We start from the raw sequence: 14,427 nt of genomic DNA on the forward strand, positions 1-14,427 counted from the left end.
CACAAGACTGGGTCTCATGGAACCCAAGTCATCCTGCCAATGATGTAGCCCAGGCTGGACCTGAACTCCTGATCCTCCACCTCTCGAGTGTCTGGGTGCAGAGACTGGCTGGATCCTGTAACTGACCAGGGTGGTTTACCGGCTTTATTACACCTTAGCCACTGAGAGCAATTCGAGACAGGGTTTCCCTGTGTAACAGTCCTAGCTGTCCTGGAACTAGCTCTTGTAGCCCAGGCTGGCTTTGATCTCACAGAGATCCGCCTGCCTCTGCCTCCCGAGTGCTGTGATTAAAGGCGTGCGCCACCACTGCCCGGCCCACTGAGAACAATTCCATGTGGGGGCTCCTGTTCCCTTGTGATCAAGGATGCTCCCGTGCAGTGTGTCCTTGCCTCTGTTAGGTGACATGTCCTTGGGTCCTAAGACTGGATACTTTTCTGAAGTTGTTACTGTTTTAAGTTATTGGTTTTGCTTATGTGTGTGTGGGGTGAGACACCTGTGGAACAGAGGACAAATCTGTAGGAGCGGTTTCCCTCCTCCCACGTGGGTCCTGGTTATCCAACGCCAGTCCTTGGATTTGGCATCGAGTGTCCTAACCCACCGAGTCTTTCCCTGGCTCGTTTGTTTTTAGGGTGTCACTGTATCACCCCAATTAACCTGGAATGCACAGAGAGTCACTTGCTTCCCAAGTGTTGGGGTTAAGATTTATTTATTTTATTTAATGTGTGTGGTTTTGTTCACATGAATGCCCAGTGCCCACTGAGATCAGAACAGGGTGTCCGATGCCCTGGAACTATAATTACAGATGGTGCTGGGGGTTGAACCCTGGTCCTCCACAAGAGCGGCCAGTGCTCTAACTACTGGGCTGTTTCCCCAGATGACCCGTGTGTGCAGCGTCAGCGGAGGAACACTCAGGAGGCCGGGGACCTTAGGGAGAGCCAGGCTGCCACGCAGCTCGAACCCACATGAAGCTGGATGCAGGAGCGTAATCTCAGAATCTGACATTGGGACAGCAGTGAAGACAGGAGACTTCCTGGGAGCAGCAAACAAGACTGACGGTGAAGACGGCAGCTGAGCTGTGATCTCCGCAAGCACACAGTGGTTTTCATGCACTCATACACAGAAAGGCTTTGTGGAAACGTGACGGGGGGCGGGGGGGGGCTGGAGAGATGGCTCAGTGGTTAAGAGCATTGCCTGCTCTTCCAAAGGTCCTGAGTTCAATTCCCAGCAACCACATGGTGGCTCACAACCATCTCTAATGGGGTCTGGTGCCCTCTTCTGGCCTGCAGACATACACACAGACAGAATATTGTATACATAATAAATAAATATTTAAAAAAAAGAAATGAAAAAAAATGAAAAAAAAAAAAAGAAATGAATAAGCCAGGCGGTGGTGGCGCACGCCTTTAATCCCAGCACTCGGGAGGCAGAGGCAGGCAGATTTCTGTGAGTTTGAGACCAGCCTGGTCTACAAGACCTAGTTCCAGGACAGGCTTCAAAACCACAGAGAAACCCTGTCTCGAAAAACCAAAATAAATAAATAAATAAATATAAATAAATAAATAATGAAATGAATAAAAAAGAAAGCAAAGAAATATAGCAGACTAATGTGCTGGCTCAGCAGGTACGTGACCTCTGACCTCCGCAGGAATGCCATGGCACCCCCACCACGATCACTATGAGCCACACATCCATGTGCTTAAAATAAGTCAGTCTTTAAATTTAAGTGAAAAGAAGGTCGGATTAGTGCTAGATCCACCCAACACCCAGACTCCTGAAGTGGTGTGCCACGGGTCGTCGGCTGCCCCTGTGCCCTCTCCTGTTTCTTACCCTAGGCCTCTTGCAGGTCACTTTCCAAACGGTGGCGATTTGGCTACCCGCTCTCCCTCCCCATGCACCCCCTCTGCAGTTTAACCAGGTCCTGTGCCCCTGGGTAACCCTGCAGCTGCCCCCTCATGGCCTTTGGTGTTTTCTGGGCTGTGGGGACAGAGAGCCTCAGGGGAGTCACTGAAACACCAGGGAAGAACAGACTGATTCTGCTATCTCAAAGGCCGAGGTCTGTGCCCTTGGGTGCATCCCCAACCCTGTGGCCTCCGGTGTCATCTGACTCTCACTGTGGCTCCTAATGCTCCAGCCTCAGCCTCCTGAGTGCTGGGATGACAGGCCTGCACCGGCCAGCCTGGGCAAGCCGGTCAGCCTGGGCAAGCGCTCTACCTAGGCACAGCTCCAATCCACATCCAGCCTCAGCCTCCTGAGTGGCCAGGGGCACAACAGACGCCAATCTCCCCGATCCTGAGCCAGGATGGCCTCTAGATTCTTTTAATTTTTGAGACGGGGTTTCTCTGTGTGGCCCTGGCTTAGAACTGGCTCTGTAGACCAGGCTGGCCCCAAACTCAGAGATTTGTTTGCCTCTGCCTCCCAAGTGCTCTTAGGAGGCTGAGACCGGAGGATTAGGAGCCAACAGTGAAGAGTCGGAAAGTCTGAAGCCAAAGGTATGGGGGATGAGCCCAAGGACACTCAGACCTGAGACCTCGCCATGCCCACCCAGGGAACCCCAGGTTCTTCACTGCTTCTGGGAAGCACCTCCAGGACATAGGGTCCTAGTGGGAGGTCTTGGGATTTATCTTTGTGTGTGTGGCAGAGCCAAGGATAGCCTTCATTCAAACACCTCAGTCTCCTCGCTCCTAGGGTAGGATGCGGGCCTCAGGAGTGACTCCCTTTCGGATGCGGGGGGTGGGGTGAGGTGGGGTGGTGGTGGTGTCAGGTGCAGTGTCTCTGAATGCCACCTATATGACAGCCAGCCACCTCCTCTGCATGCCTAGCTTCCCTGCAGGCCCTGCCTCCTGCTGTGTATCAGTTACTAAAAGCTGGAATACAGCCAGGAAGAAGGCAGAAGTTGGGGCACTTTGGGGTCCCGAAGCTGGGAACAGTTGGGGAGAGGGCATGTTTGACTTGGTCAGGCGCAGGCAACTCTGCAGGCTGCGCAGTGTGTTCTGGTTCCCACCATGCTGGAATGGGCTGTGTGAAGAGCTGTCTTTTGTTTTAGTTTTAGTTTTTGTTTTTCGAGACAGGGTTTCTCTGTAGCTCTGGAGCCTGTCCTGGAACTAGCTCTTGTAGACCAGGCTGGCCTCAAACTCACAGAGATCCACCTGCCCCTGCCTCCCGAGTGCTGGGATTAAAGGCGTGCGCCGGTGGACAGTGGGTCCCCCATTTCCTCACCAGGCAGGTAGCCCCCAGGGGCAGCTTGCCTTCATAAAGGGACCTGTTGTTATGGAGGGGGAACCAAAGAACCAGGTATGCACCAGTGCTCCTTGCAGCGCAGAACCAGTGTTTTGTTGTATTGGTTTTCTGAGACAAGGTTTCTTTGTGTAGCCCTGGCTGTCCTGGAACACTCTCTCTGTGGGCCACCTGCCTCTGCTCTGGAGTGCTGGGATTAAAGGTGTGCCACCACCACCTGGTCAACTCCATTTCTTCATTCCAGACTGTCAGGAATGAGAGCCAGGATTTCACAGCTGGGGGGCAATGGAGCCAAGCACAGATCGACACCCCTATCCTCAGGGTCTCCGTCTCCCACACCACGTGAACGCCAGTGCTTACATATAGGAAAACAACTTTATTAAGAAGGCTGTCAAGTCCAAAAATAAAACTCTTGATACAATTTTTTAAACCCTTAAATCAGTTCAGCAAATATATAATCGGTGATTTAGCTGTCAAAGATTAAAGGTTCGTTGCTTTATTTAAAATAAAATATATTTTAGTTCTTAAAATTTATTCCATAAAGTACGTATATCTAATATAAATTCCCTACATATACACAGGAAGTATGAAGTAAAAATAACAATAAAAAAAAACTTTAAAAACTTTTTTTAAAAAACAACAACAAAAAACGGCAACACTGAGTCTTAATTTAAAAAACAAAACAAAAAAACACAATAAAACAAAAGTTACAAATTTGTTGATGGGACACCCCTTGATACCCTCCCCTTACCCTCCTCTGGCCACCCCGTGGCTGATGTACAAAATGGTATATATTTGCCCCAAAAAAAGGGAGTGTGTGTCGGGGGGGAAAAAGCCACCTGCCTTTTTCTGGAAGTTTCTACAAGAATCCACACTGTTAAATCCAGTGAGAGTTGTAAATATCGTGTTATTTTTTTTGTTTTGTTTTAAGATCACCCCGGAAACAAGGAGGGATGTCTTAATTAAAAAGTGCAAACAGGATTCTCCGGTTGTATTGTCACCGGCTCACTCAATACTGTCACTTGTCAAGAACGGAGGCGCTGCTGCTGGGCCGCAAGCCGATGGCCTCCGCGACTGCTGCTGGAGTTAAAGCTGTTTGTGACACGCGTGGGCCCCTCTCCCTCCCTACCTCTCCCCCCTCCCGCTAGGGGAAGCAGGCCCCCCCTCCCCCCGTCGAGTAGGGGTGCACTAAGAAAAGATATGAATGGCTTGGGTGGCCGGCGTGCGGCAGGCGGGGCACTCGGGCTCACTCTTCCCGCAGATGCGGACAGCACAATCCATGCAGAAGAGGTTGTGGCCGCAGGGGACCAAGGCGGCCATGGCCTCGCCTTCTGCGCACACCACACATTCGCGAGCCAAGGCTGCGGCGGGTGGACCCGGGGCTGCTGCGGACGCGGAGGAGTTGGCCGCTGTGGTAGATGGCTTGTGGTTGCCCTCTGAGGCTCCGGCGTCCAGGGTGGAGGACACCGGGGCGGGGCTGGGCAGAGAGGGGGCCGTGGAGAAGGTGGTGCTGCCTGAGAAGGGCGGCAGCGCGCTCTGCGGGGGTCGCCAGGGCACAGCACCTACTGGATCCGGGACGCCTCGACGGGCCAGGGGCAGCTCCAGGCTGAGTCCTCCGGGGTCGGGCAGCGTGGGCGAGTGGCGCGGTGTGGTGGCCGCCCCGCTGCTGCTGCGCCGCGCGCCTGTGTTGGGTTGCGCGGGTGCCCCGTTAACCGCGGGGCAGCTGCTGAAGGCTGGCAGGGGCGCAGCTCGCTCGAAGGGTGCCCAAATGGTAGCTGTGGCAGGCACAGTCAGGTCCAGCGCCAGGAAGTCAAAACCAAAGTCACAATCTTCAGGGGTGGCTGTCCCCGTGGGGGCTCCGGGCCCGTCCCCACCAAACGTGAAGCCCCCATTGCCCGAGCCTCCATAGGGGCTGCTGGGACTTGGGTCCGGCAGGGGCGGCCCTCCACGGCTGCCCACGTAGAAGGGTTCGGGGGTGCTGGCTGCGCCCAGGGCACTATCTCCACGCAGGCTGCTGGTGGCGGCGGAAGGCCTCCGTCCCGGGTGAGGTGCCTTGGCCCAGAGGCTGGCTGCAGCTCCCAGAAGGTCCAGACACACGTCGGTACCATTGGCGTGGAAGTCGCTGTCGGGCCCCGCGTCCGTGAAGGCACCGGTGCGCAGCGTGATGTGTGCCTCGATCTCCTCCCGAGCTCGGTCCACGTTCTCGGGCATCCCGGTCACTGCAAACACTGGCTCCTTGTCGCGACCGGGGGTCACGATGTACGTGTGCGTCCTTTGCTGGATCCGTTTAATGGTGGCACCCTTGGGCCCCACCACCAGCCCCACCACGCGGTAAGGCACGCGCACCTGGATGGTGGTCTGGCCGGGCAGGTTGGGGGGACCCGGGGTGGCCCCCGACAGCCCGCCTGCCTTGCTGCGCGTGGCTCGGATGAGCGAGAAGTGCTCAGCGGCTGACAGGATCTCCCGCTTGGCCATCTCCACATCCTCCTTGCGCCCAGTCACAATGAAGACCGGCTCCTCCCCACGCACTGGCGTCTTGATGTAGGTGTTGGTCTTGGCGCGCAAGGCCTTGATCTTGCATCCTAGGAAGACAGAGACACGTGACCCAGGACCCGAGTGGATACACTGCCCATCGTATAGACACTACACAGACCTCCTACCCTGAGCCTCATTTCCATCTCTGGGCACAGAGGATCGGCCAGATGAGCAAGCACCGCAGCAGGGTTAGAGCCGAGTCGGCTACCATGCCTGAAGGCTGGAACCCCAATCACCAAGACCAATACGGTGGAAGAAGAGAACCAACTCCCACCACTCGGCCTTTGACTGCCACACTGTCTTGAATTTGCTCCCCAGGAATGAAGGAAGGAAGGAAACTGAGTGTAGCCTCCTCAGAATCCACGCCAGCTGTGGCCTGACTGTGTCCCTCCCCGCCTTAGCGGAAAAGCAATAATCAGGATAACAGGACTCAGAAGTAACGTCAGGAGCCTGCCGCCATCCTCACTGGGCTAATCGCAACGCCGTGGCACACTTCTGAGAGGCTGAGGCAGGAGGACTGCCAGGAGTTCGAGGCCAGCTCAGGCTGCCTGGCGACACTCAGTCCCATCTCTGGCACTGTTAAAGTGGAGGAGGGCAGGAGTTCACGGCGGGCGGGGCTCTACAGTGAGTCTGAGGCCAGCCTGAGCTAACCTGAGAACCATCAGGTCCAGACCCTCTAACGCCAGTGTGGGGGTGGGGGCTGAGGTGCAGTGTGGGGGTGGGGGCTGAGGTGCAGAGGACGGGAGTGTCCCAGGCCACCGGGGACACCAGGGTCTTGTTTGGGGTTTTGTTTTTTTGTTTTTTCGAGACAGGGTTTCTCTGTAGCTTTGGAGCCTGTCCTGGAACTAACTCTCGTAGACCAGGCTGGCCTCGAACTCACAGAGTGCAGGGATTAAAGGTGTGCGCCATCACAGCCTGGCTGAAGGTCCAGGTCTTTGTCTATGGTTGTAGACTGGGGACTCTCCTGGGGGCAGCACACCTGGGAGCTGGAGCAGGAACACCGTGGGTGGCGCTCCTCAGGGGGCGTCAGGCCGCCGCAGTGGGCCCAGCAAGCCCTGGCAAGTGTGCACCATGACCACCAGAACGGGGTCTCAGCTATGGAAGTCACACCTCTCTCACAAGCGTGGCCAGAGTTTCCTGCCATTTCCAGTGCCAGGGGTTGAGGGCCTCTTTCCCCTATTTGGCTAACATGTCTTCTTCCATAGGACCCCCAAAGTGCCCCAGGCTTGCCCCTGATCTGGCTGCCATGGCTTCAACTCTTATACACTGGAAGGCAGGAAGGGACTGGGCGTGGTGGTGGAACCCCACTACCTAGGGTCTTCTGTCCCCGACTTCAGGTGTTTGAACACCAGGGGCTTACGGGACAACAGCCTGGCTCATACACCGTTCTATATAAAGAGGTGAGATTCAGCTGAGGGACACGGTGGCAACTAGGGACAGGCATGTGAACCTAGAAGGGGAGGCAGGAAATGAGGAAAGGGTACCCCCCCCCACATGCACACACATACACACACACACACACTCCAGTCGGCAGCTACTCCTTGGCTGTGACCACATGCCTTGGCCCGGATGGTAGGTAGCCTTAGGTACCAAGAGGATACAAGGAGCAGGACATGCTGGCACACACCAGTCTGAGGCTGAGGAAGGACAGCCCCAAGATGGAGGTCAGCCTGAACTACAAACACACAAACAGCTGGGACTGCAGTAACGAACACTGGCCTGGGTCCTGGTTCAGGGGACTCCCCCCAACCCTGTGAGTGACTGGGGGCGCAGCCCCAAATACCCTCCAACCCATTCTACATCTGAAAAGACTGAGGCTATGGACAGCATGGTGCCAGGGGACACCTTGGCCCCTGTTGCTCTGGTCAGGTGTGGGGACAAGTACGAGAACATCTTTCGTGCTCAGGGGGAGAGCGTGCACCTGACCCAGCCCCGCGGAGAACACTGTGGGTGGGCACGGAGACACCACGCACAACCGACAACCACAGTGATCAGATTGGTCTGTGGGTGTGATCTGTGGGCATTTTCATGAATGATGGATGGAGAGGACCCGGCCCACGGTGGGTGGAGCCACCCCTAGGGTGGTGGTCCTGGGTACAATAAGAAAGCAGGCTGACAGAGCCCTGGGGGGCATCTCCGTGGTCACTGCCCCAGGCCCTGCCTGCCTTCCCTCCCTGGAAGATCAAAGCAAACCTTTTTCTCTCAGGCTGCTGCTGGTCAATGTTTTATCACAGCAAGAAGGATGGGGCACTGAGCAGGAGGAGTGGGGCTGGCATCGCCTTCCACATTCAGGCATTCAGGATGCCTTCCCGGGGTCTGAGTCCATTTACTCAGTACACACTTGTGTACCACACACTAGTGTCAGGGGGAGGGGCACCCCAGCGGGCAGTGAACTCAGGGCCACTAATGACATCCCAAAATCTGGGTCCCAATTACAGGTAGGGACTAAACACAGAGGCCCTGGATTTGATCCCCTAGCTCAGCTGTGTAAGGAGGACCCACCTCCAGGAAGAGGAGGTAGCCAGGTCTGGGACAAAAGACTACCAGCCTTGGCTTCTACACAAGTCTACAGACACTGGACGAATCTGGGAAGCTGGTCCTGGTACGGTTAGGGAGACACACCAGGAGGAAGACAACCCGGGGTGGCAGAGGCTGCCTACACAAAGGGACAGCTGGCTTCCCGGGTGACTCGTCCCCACCCCTGCCTTTGCCACTTCTAGCCATGAGCCCCCAGGCCCAGCACAGCCCATTCTCAGCAGGCACAGAAAGGATGGTAAAGAATGAGCAAAGGGGCAGGCAGGAGACACTGGCTCTGCCCCACCCACCTGTAACTAGGGAACGAGGTCGTGAGGTGCCCCCACCCGCTAGAGGGGGACAGCTGACCTCCATGGGCTACAGAGGGTCCAGAGATACCTGAGCCCCACCCTAAAGTTCTTACAACCAGGTGGACCCCCATGTCAGTCGGGGGTACCCGGCGCAGGCTACTGTGGGTGTGTGAAGGGCCAGGCACTGCCCACTACCCTCCTGCCCGCCCCAGTAGCTCAAGGGCCAATGAGCAAAGGCTGGCCTGATGTCACCATGCGAATCTCAGCCTGGCTTTGGAACAAAGAGAACAATGGGGAGGACAACAGAGACACTCCCCAGCTCCCCAGTGCTGCAGCAGGGACCCCTATATCCTATATCCTGGGTAGCTAGGATTCCTACACCCTAGGCCTACTGGGGGTCAGTATGTCAAGATGGGCTCCAAGGGGCTACACCCTACTGGAGAGCTGCAGCCAGGAGGTCCTATAAATCCCAGTTTCTCAAGCTCAGGGGACGGCCTAGGGCTAGAGTTCTTTTCTCAGGCTACAGCACCCTAGTCTGAACCCCTAAGGAGATGAGGGGTGCACCTTCTAAGCTATTGCACATCCCTCCTCACCCTCCGGGCACCTTCCCTGGGCTACCAAATCTGAACTGGCCCCGCCCCACGTCTATGGTGCTGGTGGGGGGTGGAGCACCCACCGCCCAGCCCTGGCTGCCACTTCTGGGGGGGCTGTGTTTTAAAGTGTCCCCAGCTATGGCACATCGACTGTGATTGCCCCCAGGAACCCAGACAATGGCGGCGGCAGTGTCCACAGCTTGGGCTGTGCCCAACTTCTGCAGCAGCCGGCGGCTTTGAACAAAGGCGCCAAGGAATCTACCGAGGCCCACCCAGAAGCCACGCGGGGCGTGTCCCGGGGTCTCCTGGTCACATCCACTCAGGATTAGAATGAGTAGGAGCTGTTCCCCCCCCCCGTCAAACACCCCCCCCCTGGCATCTATCAACGAGGATAAGCAGTAACCCTGCAACTCCCCCCACCCTCCGACGGCAGCCACTCACCCTGACGACCCACGATCTCCGCGACATGCTCCGAGCTGGGCACAGGCACACACTCGGTCATGTTCACGCTCTTCTTGCGACTGCCGATCACGTTCAACTGCTCAGCCAGCAACGTCGAGGGACCCAGGGCGCCCGGGTGTGGCGCGAAGCTGGCGAACACGTCTGGGGGAGATGGCCGGGGGCTCACGTCGGGGTCCAGAAGAGGTAGCCCGCCAGGAGCTACCGAGGAAGCCACGGCCATCGTGGGTGCCAGGGCCACCGAGTGTCCCACAGTCACTGAGGGTGCTACGGTCACCGAGGGTGTCAGTGCCATCGAAGGTGCCACGGTCACCGAGGGTGCCACAGCCATGCAGGGCGCACAGGTCACAGAGGATCCAACGGCCATCGAGGGTGCACTGGTCACCGACGGTGCCAGGGCCATTGAGGGTGCACCAGTCACCGAGGGTGCGAGGACCATCGAGTGTGCACCGGTCATCGAGGGTCCCACGCCCATCGAGGGCTCACCAGTCACCGGGGGCGCCACGGCCGTCTCGAGCTCGTCGGGGGGTGCGGGCCCGTCCTCTCCGCGCTCCGCCGCCCCGTCCGCGCCGCGCGTCGCCGTCCCCTCCTCATCTCCGGGGCGCGCGTCCCCCAGCCCGAGAGCGGACAGCTGGTCCAGCGCCAGGCGCAGCGCAGCGGCCGCATCGTCGGGCTCGGGTGGCGGCCGGGGCGCGGCATCCTCGGCTCCCGCGAGTGCAGGGTGTGGATGCCCAGGGTCGCCGGCGGTGGTCCTGGTTCCCGCCCCGCCCGCGTCGGGCTGCCCACTGGAGCCCGGCATGGCTTTAGCGCTCGGGCCCGCGCCGCCGCCGCCGCCCGCGCCGCCCTCCGCGTCTGCGAGCTCGGCCGCCGGCCGCCGGCATCCAGCGGCGGGGCGGGGACGGCGGCGCGGGGATGCTGCGGGGACGCGGGGCTGCGGGGCGGTGGCGCTGTGGCGGGGCTGACGGCGGCTCCTGGGCGGCCGAGGCGGCAGCGGCGGCGGCGGCTGCGGCGGCGCGGCGGCGGCGGTGGCACGGGACGCTCGTGCCTCCCTCCCTCCGCCCTCCCGCCGCCCCGCCCCGGCCCCGCCCCGCGACGTCACCGCGGCCAACAATGGGCACCGCCGCTGCGCATGCGCGGGCCGGGCCGCAGGTCACGTGTTCGACCTCCTCCCCACCCCCCCAGCGCGCTCACACGTGCGGGTGGCGCCGCAGGTGGGTCGCCGGAGCCGTGGGTACTCGGAGCCTCGTCTTTGCGTCCCGAGGCGTCTGGGGAGGGTGGTGTGCACCAGGGGCCCTCCCCATCACCCAGCTTCCCATCCCCATCACCCCTGGCCTCGCTATCCTCCTTCCTCCTAGTGCGCGCTCTAAGATACAGATGGACTCTCCTCTGCACGCAAAGTGTGGCGTTCCTCCTCGTGTCGAGCTTCCCAAGTCGGTCCCCGCCCTTCGAAATCAGAGAATCCCTCCCGCTGTGCCTGGGGACTCTAGGGACCCTCTGGCAGTGAGCCCCTCGCGGACACAAGGTGTTTTCTCCCTCGCACCTCACTCTGTCAGCGCAAAGGTCCTTCTTCCGTCTCTGCCCTGCCCTCCAGAACCCAGAGACTTCTCTCGTTTGGGGTTCCATAGCGTTTCCCGTCCCCCATATCACCCCTAAAGTCATGACACCTTTCTCTGCTCCACAGTGTGGCCGTCCCCTTCTCGAGCCTGCCAGGCACTTCTCCTAGCTGGTCTTCCCTGAGCCGGGGCCTCTATCCAAGTACATCTAATGAGCTGGGGACCCTTTAGATGACCCTGCCTTCTGGTATCCTGCTAGCGCAGGCCCCTGGTCGGACACCTCTTGCCATGTGCCTGGCCAGCCCCTCAGGGTCCTTTCCCAAGTCAAGTCTCCTGTCCTAACACCTCATCCTCCTTGGGGATGGAGGTGGAGGGGACTGTATACCCCCAGACTTATACATCATCCCCTGGATGGGGGGGGGGCGGCTTCTGGGGTGAGTAGCTTCCCACCAGCCAGTGCCCACAGTCATCGAGACCCACTCTTAGCCGAGGGGCCTGGACTCTGAGGACGGGAATCCTGTCCCCAGCTGGTGCACACGCCTCGGCGTTCCTGTGTGATTTCTCATGATGAACTGAAGGAACAGGATGGACCTTGCTTGGGTCCCTGCCTATGGCTGATTGCAACTCAGGCCAGTTGCATGGTGTCTCTGGGCATAGGCTGTCCCTGCTCCTCAGCTGCCTCAGCCACAACAGGGCCTCCTCTGTTTGTGTGTGTGTTATCCTGTCTATGGCTTTCGGTTACTTGTATAACCATCATGAACACAGTGCAGGTTGCAGCCCTGAGGAGTATCTTGGTACCTCCAGCGTGTTGTCTCCTGCCCAGATGTCACCTCACTCTTGATCAAGAGCTGGCAGGGTGAAAAAAAAAGCTGGCACCTTTAAATGCCAGGCCAGCCAGGGCTACACAGTGACATCCTATTTAAAGACAACAACAATAACATTAAGAAATCAAAGTTGGGCTGCAGTGGTGGTGCACACCTCTAATCCCAGCACTCAGACTCAGGAGGCAGAGGGAGGTGGGTCTCTGTGAGTTCCAGGACAGCCTGGGCTACACAGAGAAACCCTGCCTTGTGGGGGGGGAGCACTAATTTTTTTCCTAATGCTGATGTGTACCCCCACCCCCGCCCAGGGCTCAGCTACTGGCCTTGTAGCTTCTTCCCTTGGCAGAAACTTCCAGCAGCTTTGGCAGGTGTTCAAAGCCAGAGGCTGCGTTGGGATGCTGGCAGTCAAGCGGGTCACCTCTGCCCTCCCCCCAGGGCTTTGGATCTGGGCTGATGGAGCACGGAGGAAAGAAAGTTCTGGGAAGGGAGGTGAGCAGCGGGGGAGAGCCTGAAGAGTCAGAGTGTCATAGTTTGTTCTGAGGACACAATGCCAGGAGTCCAGGGACGCCTCAATCAAGAGATTGGGGAGAGGGGCCGAGGAGACAACACAAAAGCGACTTCAGATTACCACAGTGTGCTTGTGATCCCAGCACCCACATAGCAGCTCACAACTGCATGTAATTCCATTTCTAGGGATCCAACGCCCTTGTCAGACCTCCGTCTCTGTGGGCTCCTGATGGCTTATGATGCAAAGACAAATTCAGGCAAGTACACATTTTTTTAAGTTAAAAAATTGAAGCGTGAACTGAGTGTGTGGTGGCTTATCTTTAGTCCTGGCACTCGGGAGGGAGGGCAGGGGATCTCTCAGAGTTCCAGACTGCCTGGTCTAGAGTGAGATTGTCTACAAACATCACAGCAAGACACTAGCTGGGCCCTCGCCAGGTGTGCAGGGAGCCCTGGCTCCCAGCGCTGGCAGAAAGGGACAGTGTGGGGCTGAAGTGTGGGGTTTGTTTGGAGTGTGAGTGACTCCAGGAGTGGGATCGTGTTCACGGGTCTGAAGTACTTGAAGGTGTGGGCCCTGCCCCTGAGAGTGATCTGATGGACGAGACCCGAGGAACGACCCCAGAATGCTGCTAGCCACCTGCATGCAGGTGCACACCAGTGAGTGTGTGTGTGGGGGGGTGCATGAACAACATACAAACAAACCAATAAAGTAAAATAACACACTGACTAAACTGGGCACTTCCGGCTTGGGCACTTGGCTGGGGGGTTGGTGGTCTCAGCTGGAGAGCACATCCCCTCACGCCCTTAGCCCTAGGTTCCCTGCCCCATCTCCAAATTAAGAACTATAGATGGAGAGATGATGGTTTTTTTTTTTTTTTTTTTTTGGTTTTTCGAGACAGGGTTTCTCTGTTGCTTTGGTGCCTGTCCTGGAACTAGCTCTTGTAGACCAGGCTGGCCTCGAACTCACAGAGATCCGCCTGCCTCTGCCTCCCGAGTGCTGGGATTAAAGGCGTGCGCCACCACCGCCCGGCGAGATGATGGTTCTTAACTCAACAATGGCTGCTTTTCCAGTAGACTCAGGTTCAATTCCCTGCACCCACAGAGGCTCACAACCATCTGAACTCCGGTCCTAGAGTCCTGGCGCCCTCTCCTGGCCTCTATGTACACAGCACACATACAGTCCTTCGGCCTTCACCCCAGTGCCCTGGAATTAAAGGTGTGTGACCCTGCAGGACACCATGCTGAAGCCAGCACACAAGGCTCCGAGCGTATGAGTGCTCTTGGCACTTCAGGCTTCACATATAATAGTAAAGCTAAATTTGGAGAGTCCTTTGATTCTTTTGAAAATGGCTGCAGGAATCAGTGCTGAGGATCTCTCCCCTCTGATCAGCATGGTGCCATGGTTTCCAACCCCAGGACCAGATACTTAACTACCTCCATGTAGCCCCACAATATCCCATCATCACGAGAGGCCGTATCACATGACCCTTCCCCCACAGCTCCCAGCACATGGCTTGTGCAGTTGGGAAGGACTGGAGGGTGCCCCATGCACCTGCTCGGGTGCAGACTCCATCCCCACCTCCTGGGACAGTGAGGTGCCCTGAACCAGCTAGTCACTAGATCAGCCTTCAACCGCGTTGCAGATTAGGAGCAGGGAGCCATTCCTTCTCTCGTGGGACCTGAGGGCCTTTAGCCCCAAACCCACCACAGGGTGTCCCACCAGAGGTTGTACCGTCTCTTGGCCTGTTGGGGCCACCAACAGGTGACTTAGAGCCTAGACACGGTGCCTTTCTTTGGGCGGCTGTGTGGAAGGAAGGTCCTGTGGGGGAACAGTGTCACCAGGGCAGGACTGGTCCTATCTGAAGGATGCAGAGCTGCCCAAGGAAAGCAGGTCTCACAGTAG

At 57.7% G+C, this 14,427-nt stretch overlaps 1 protein-coding gene across 1 annotated transcript; it reads right to left on the reverse strand.

Annotated features, from left to right (window-relative positions):
* Positions 1 to 4,409: 4,409 nt before the first annotated feature.
* Mex3d (mex-3 RNA binding family member D) lies at positions 4,410 to 10,689 on the reverse strand. Its single transcript, XM_057772076.1, has 2 exons — positions 9,629 to 10,689; positions 4,410 to 5,816 (listed from the first exon to the last, which is right to left on the reverse strand). The coding sequence occupies exons 1-2, from the start codon at positions 10,443 to 10,445 to the stop codon at positions 4,423 to 4,425; spliced, it is 2,211 nt and encodes a 736-aa protein (XP_057628059.1). The 5' UTR covers positions 10,446 to 10,689; the 3' UTR covers positions 4,410 to 4,422.
* Between the last annotated feature and the right edge of the window lie 3,738 nt (positions 10,690 to 14,427).

This window comes from Chionomys nivalis, chromosome 6 (genome assembly GCF_950005125.1).
Source record: "Chionomys nivalis chromosome 6, mChiNiv1.1, whole genome shotgun sequence".
NCBI lineage: Eukaryota > Metazoa > Chordata > Mammalia > Rodentia > Cricetidae > Chionomys > Chionomys nivalis.

Bases quoted from the DNA above. Each gene is read 5' to 3' on its own strand.
- Mex3d (XM_057772076.1), bottom strand. From the start codon at position 10,445: ATGCCGGGCTCCAGTGGGCAGCCCGACGCGGGCGGGGCGGGAACCAGG. The intron at 5,817-9,628 runs GTGAGTGGCTGC...CTGTCTTCCTAG, and splicing joins GGAGATCGTGGGTCGTCAGG to GATGCAAGATCAAGGCCTTG.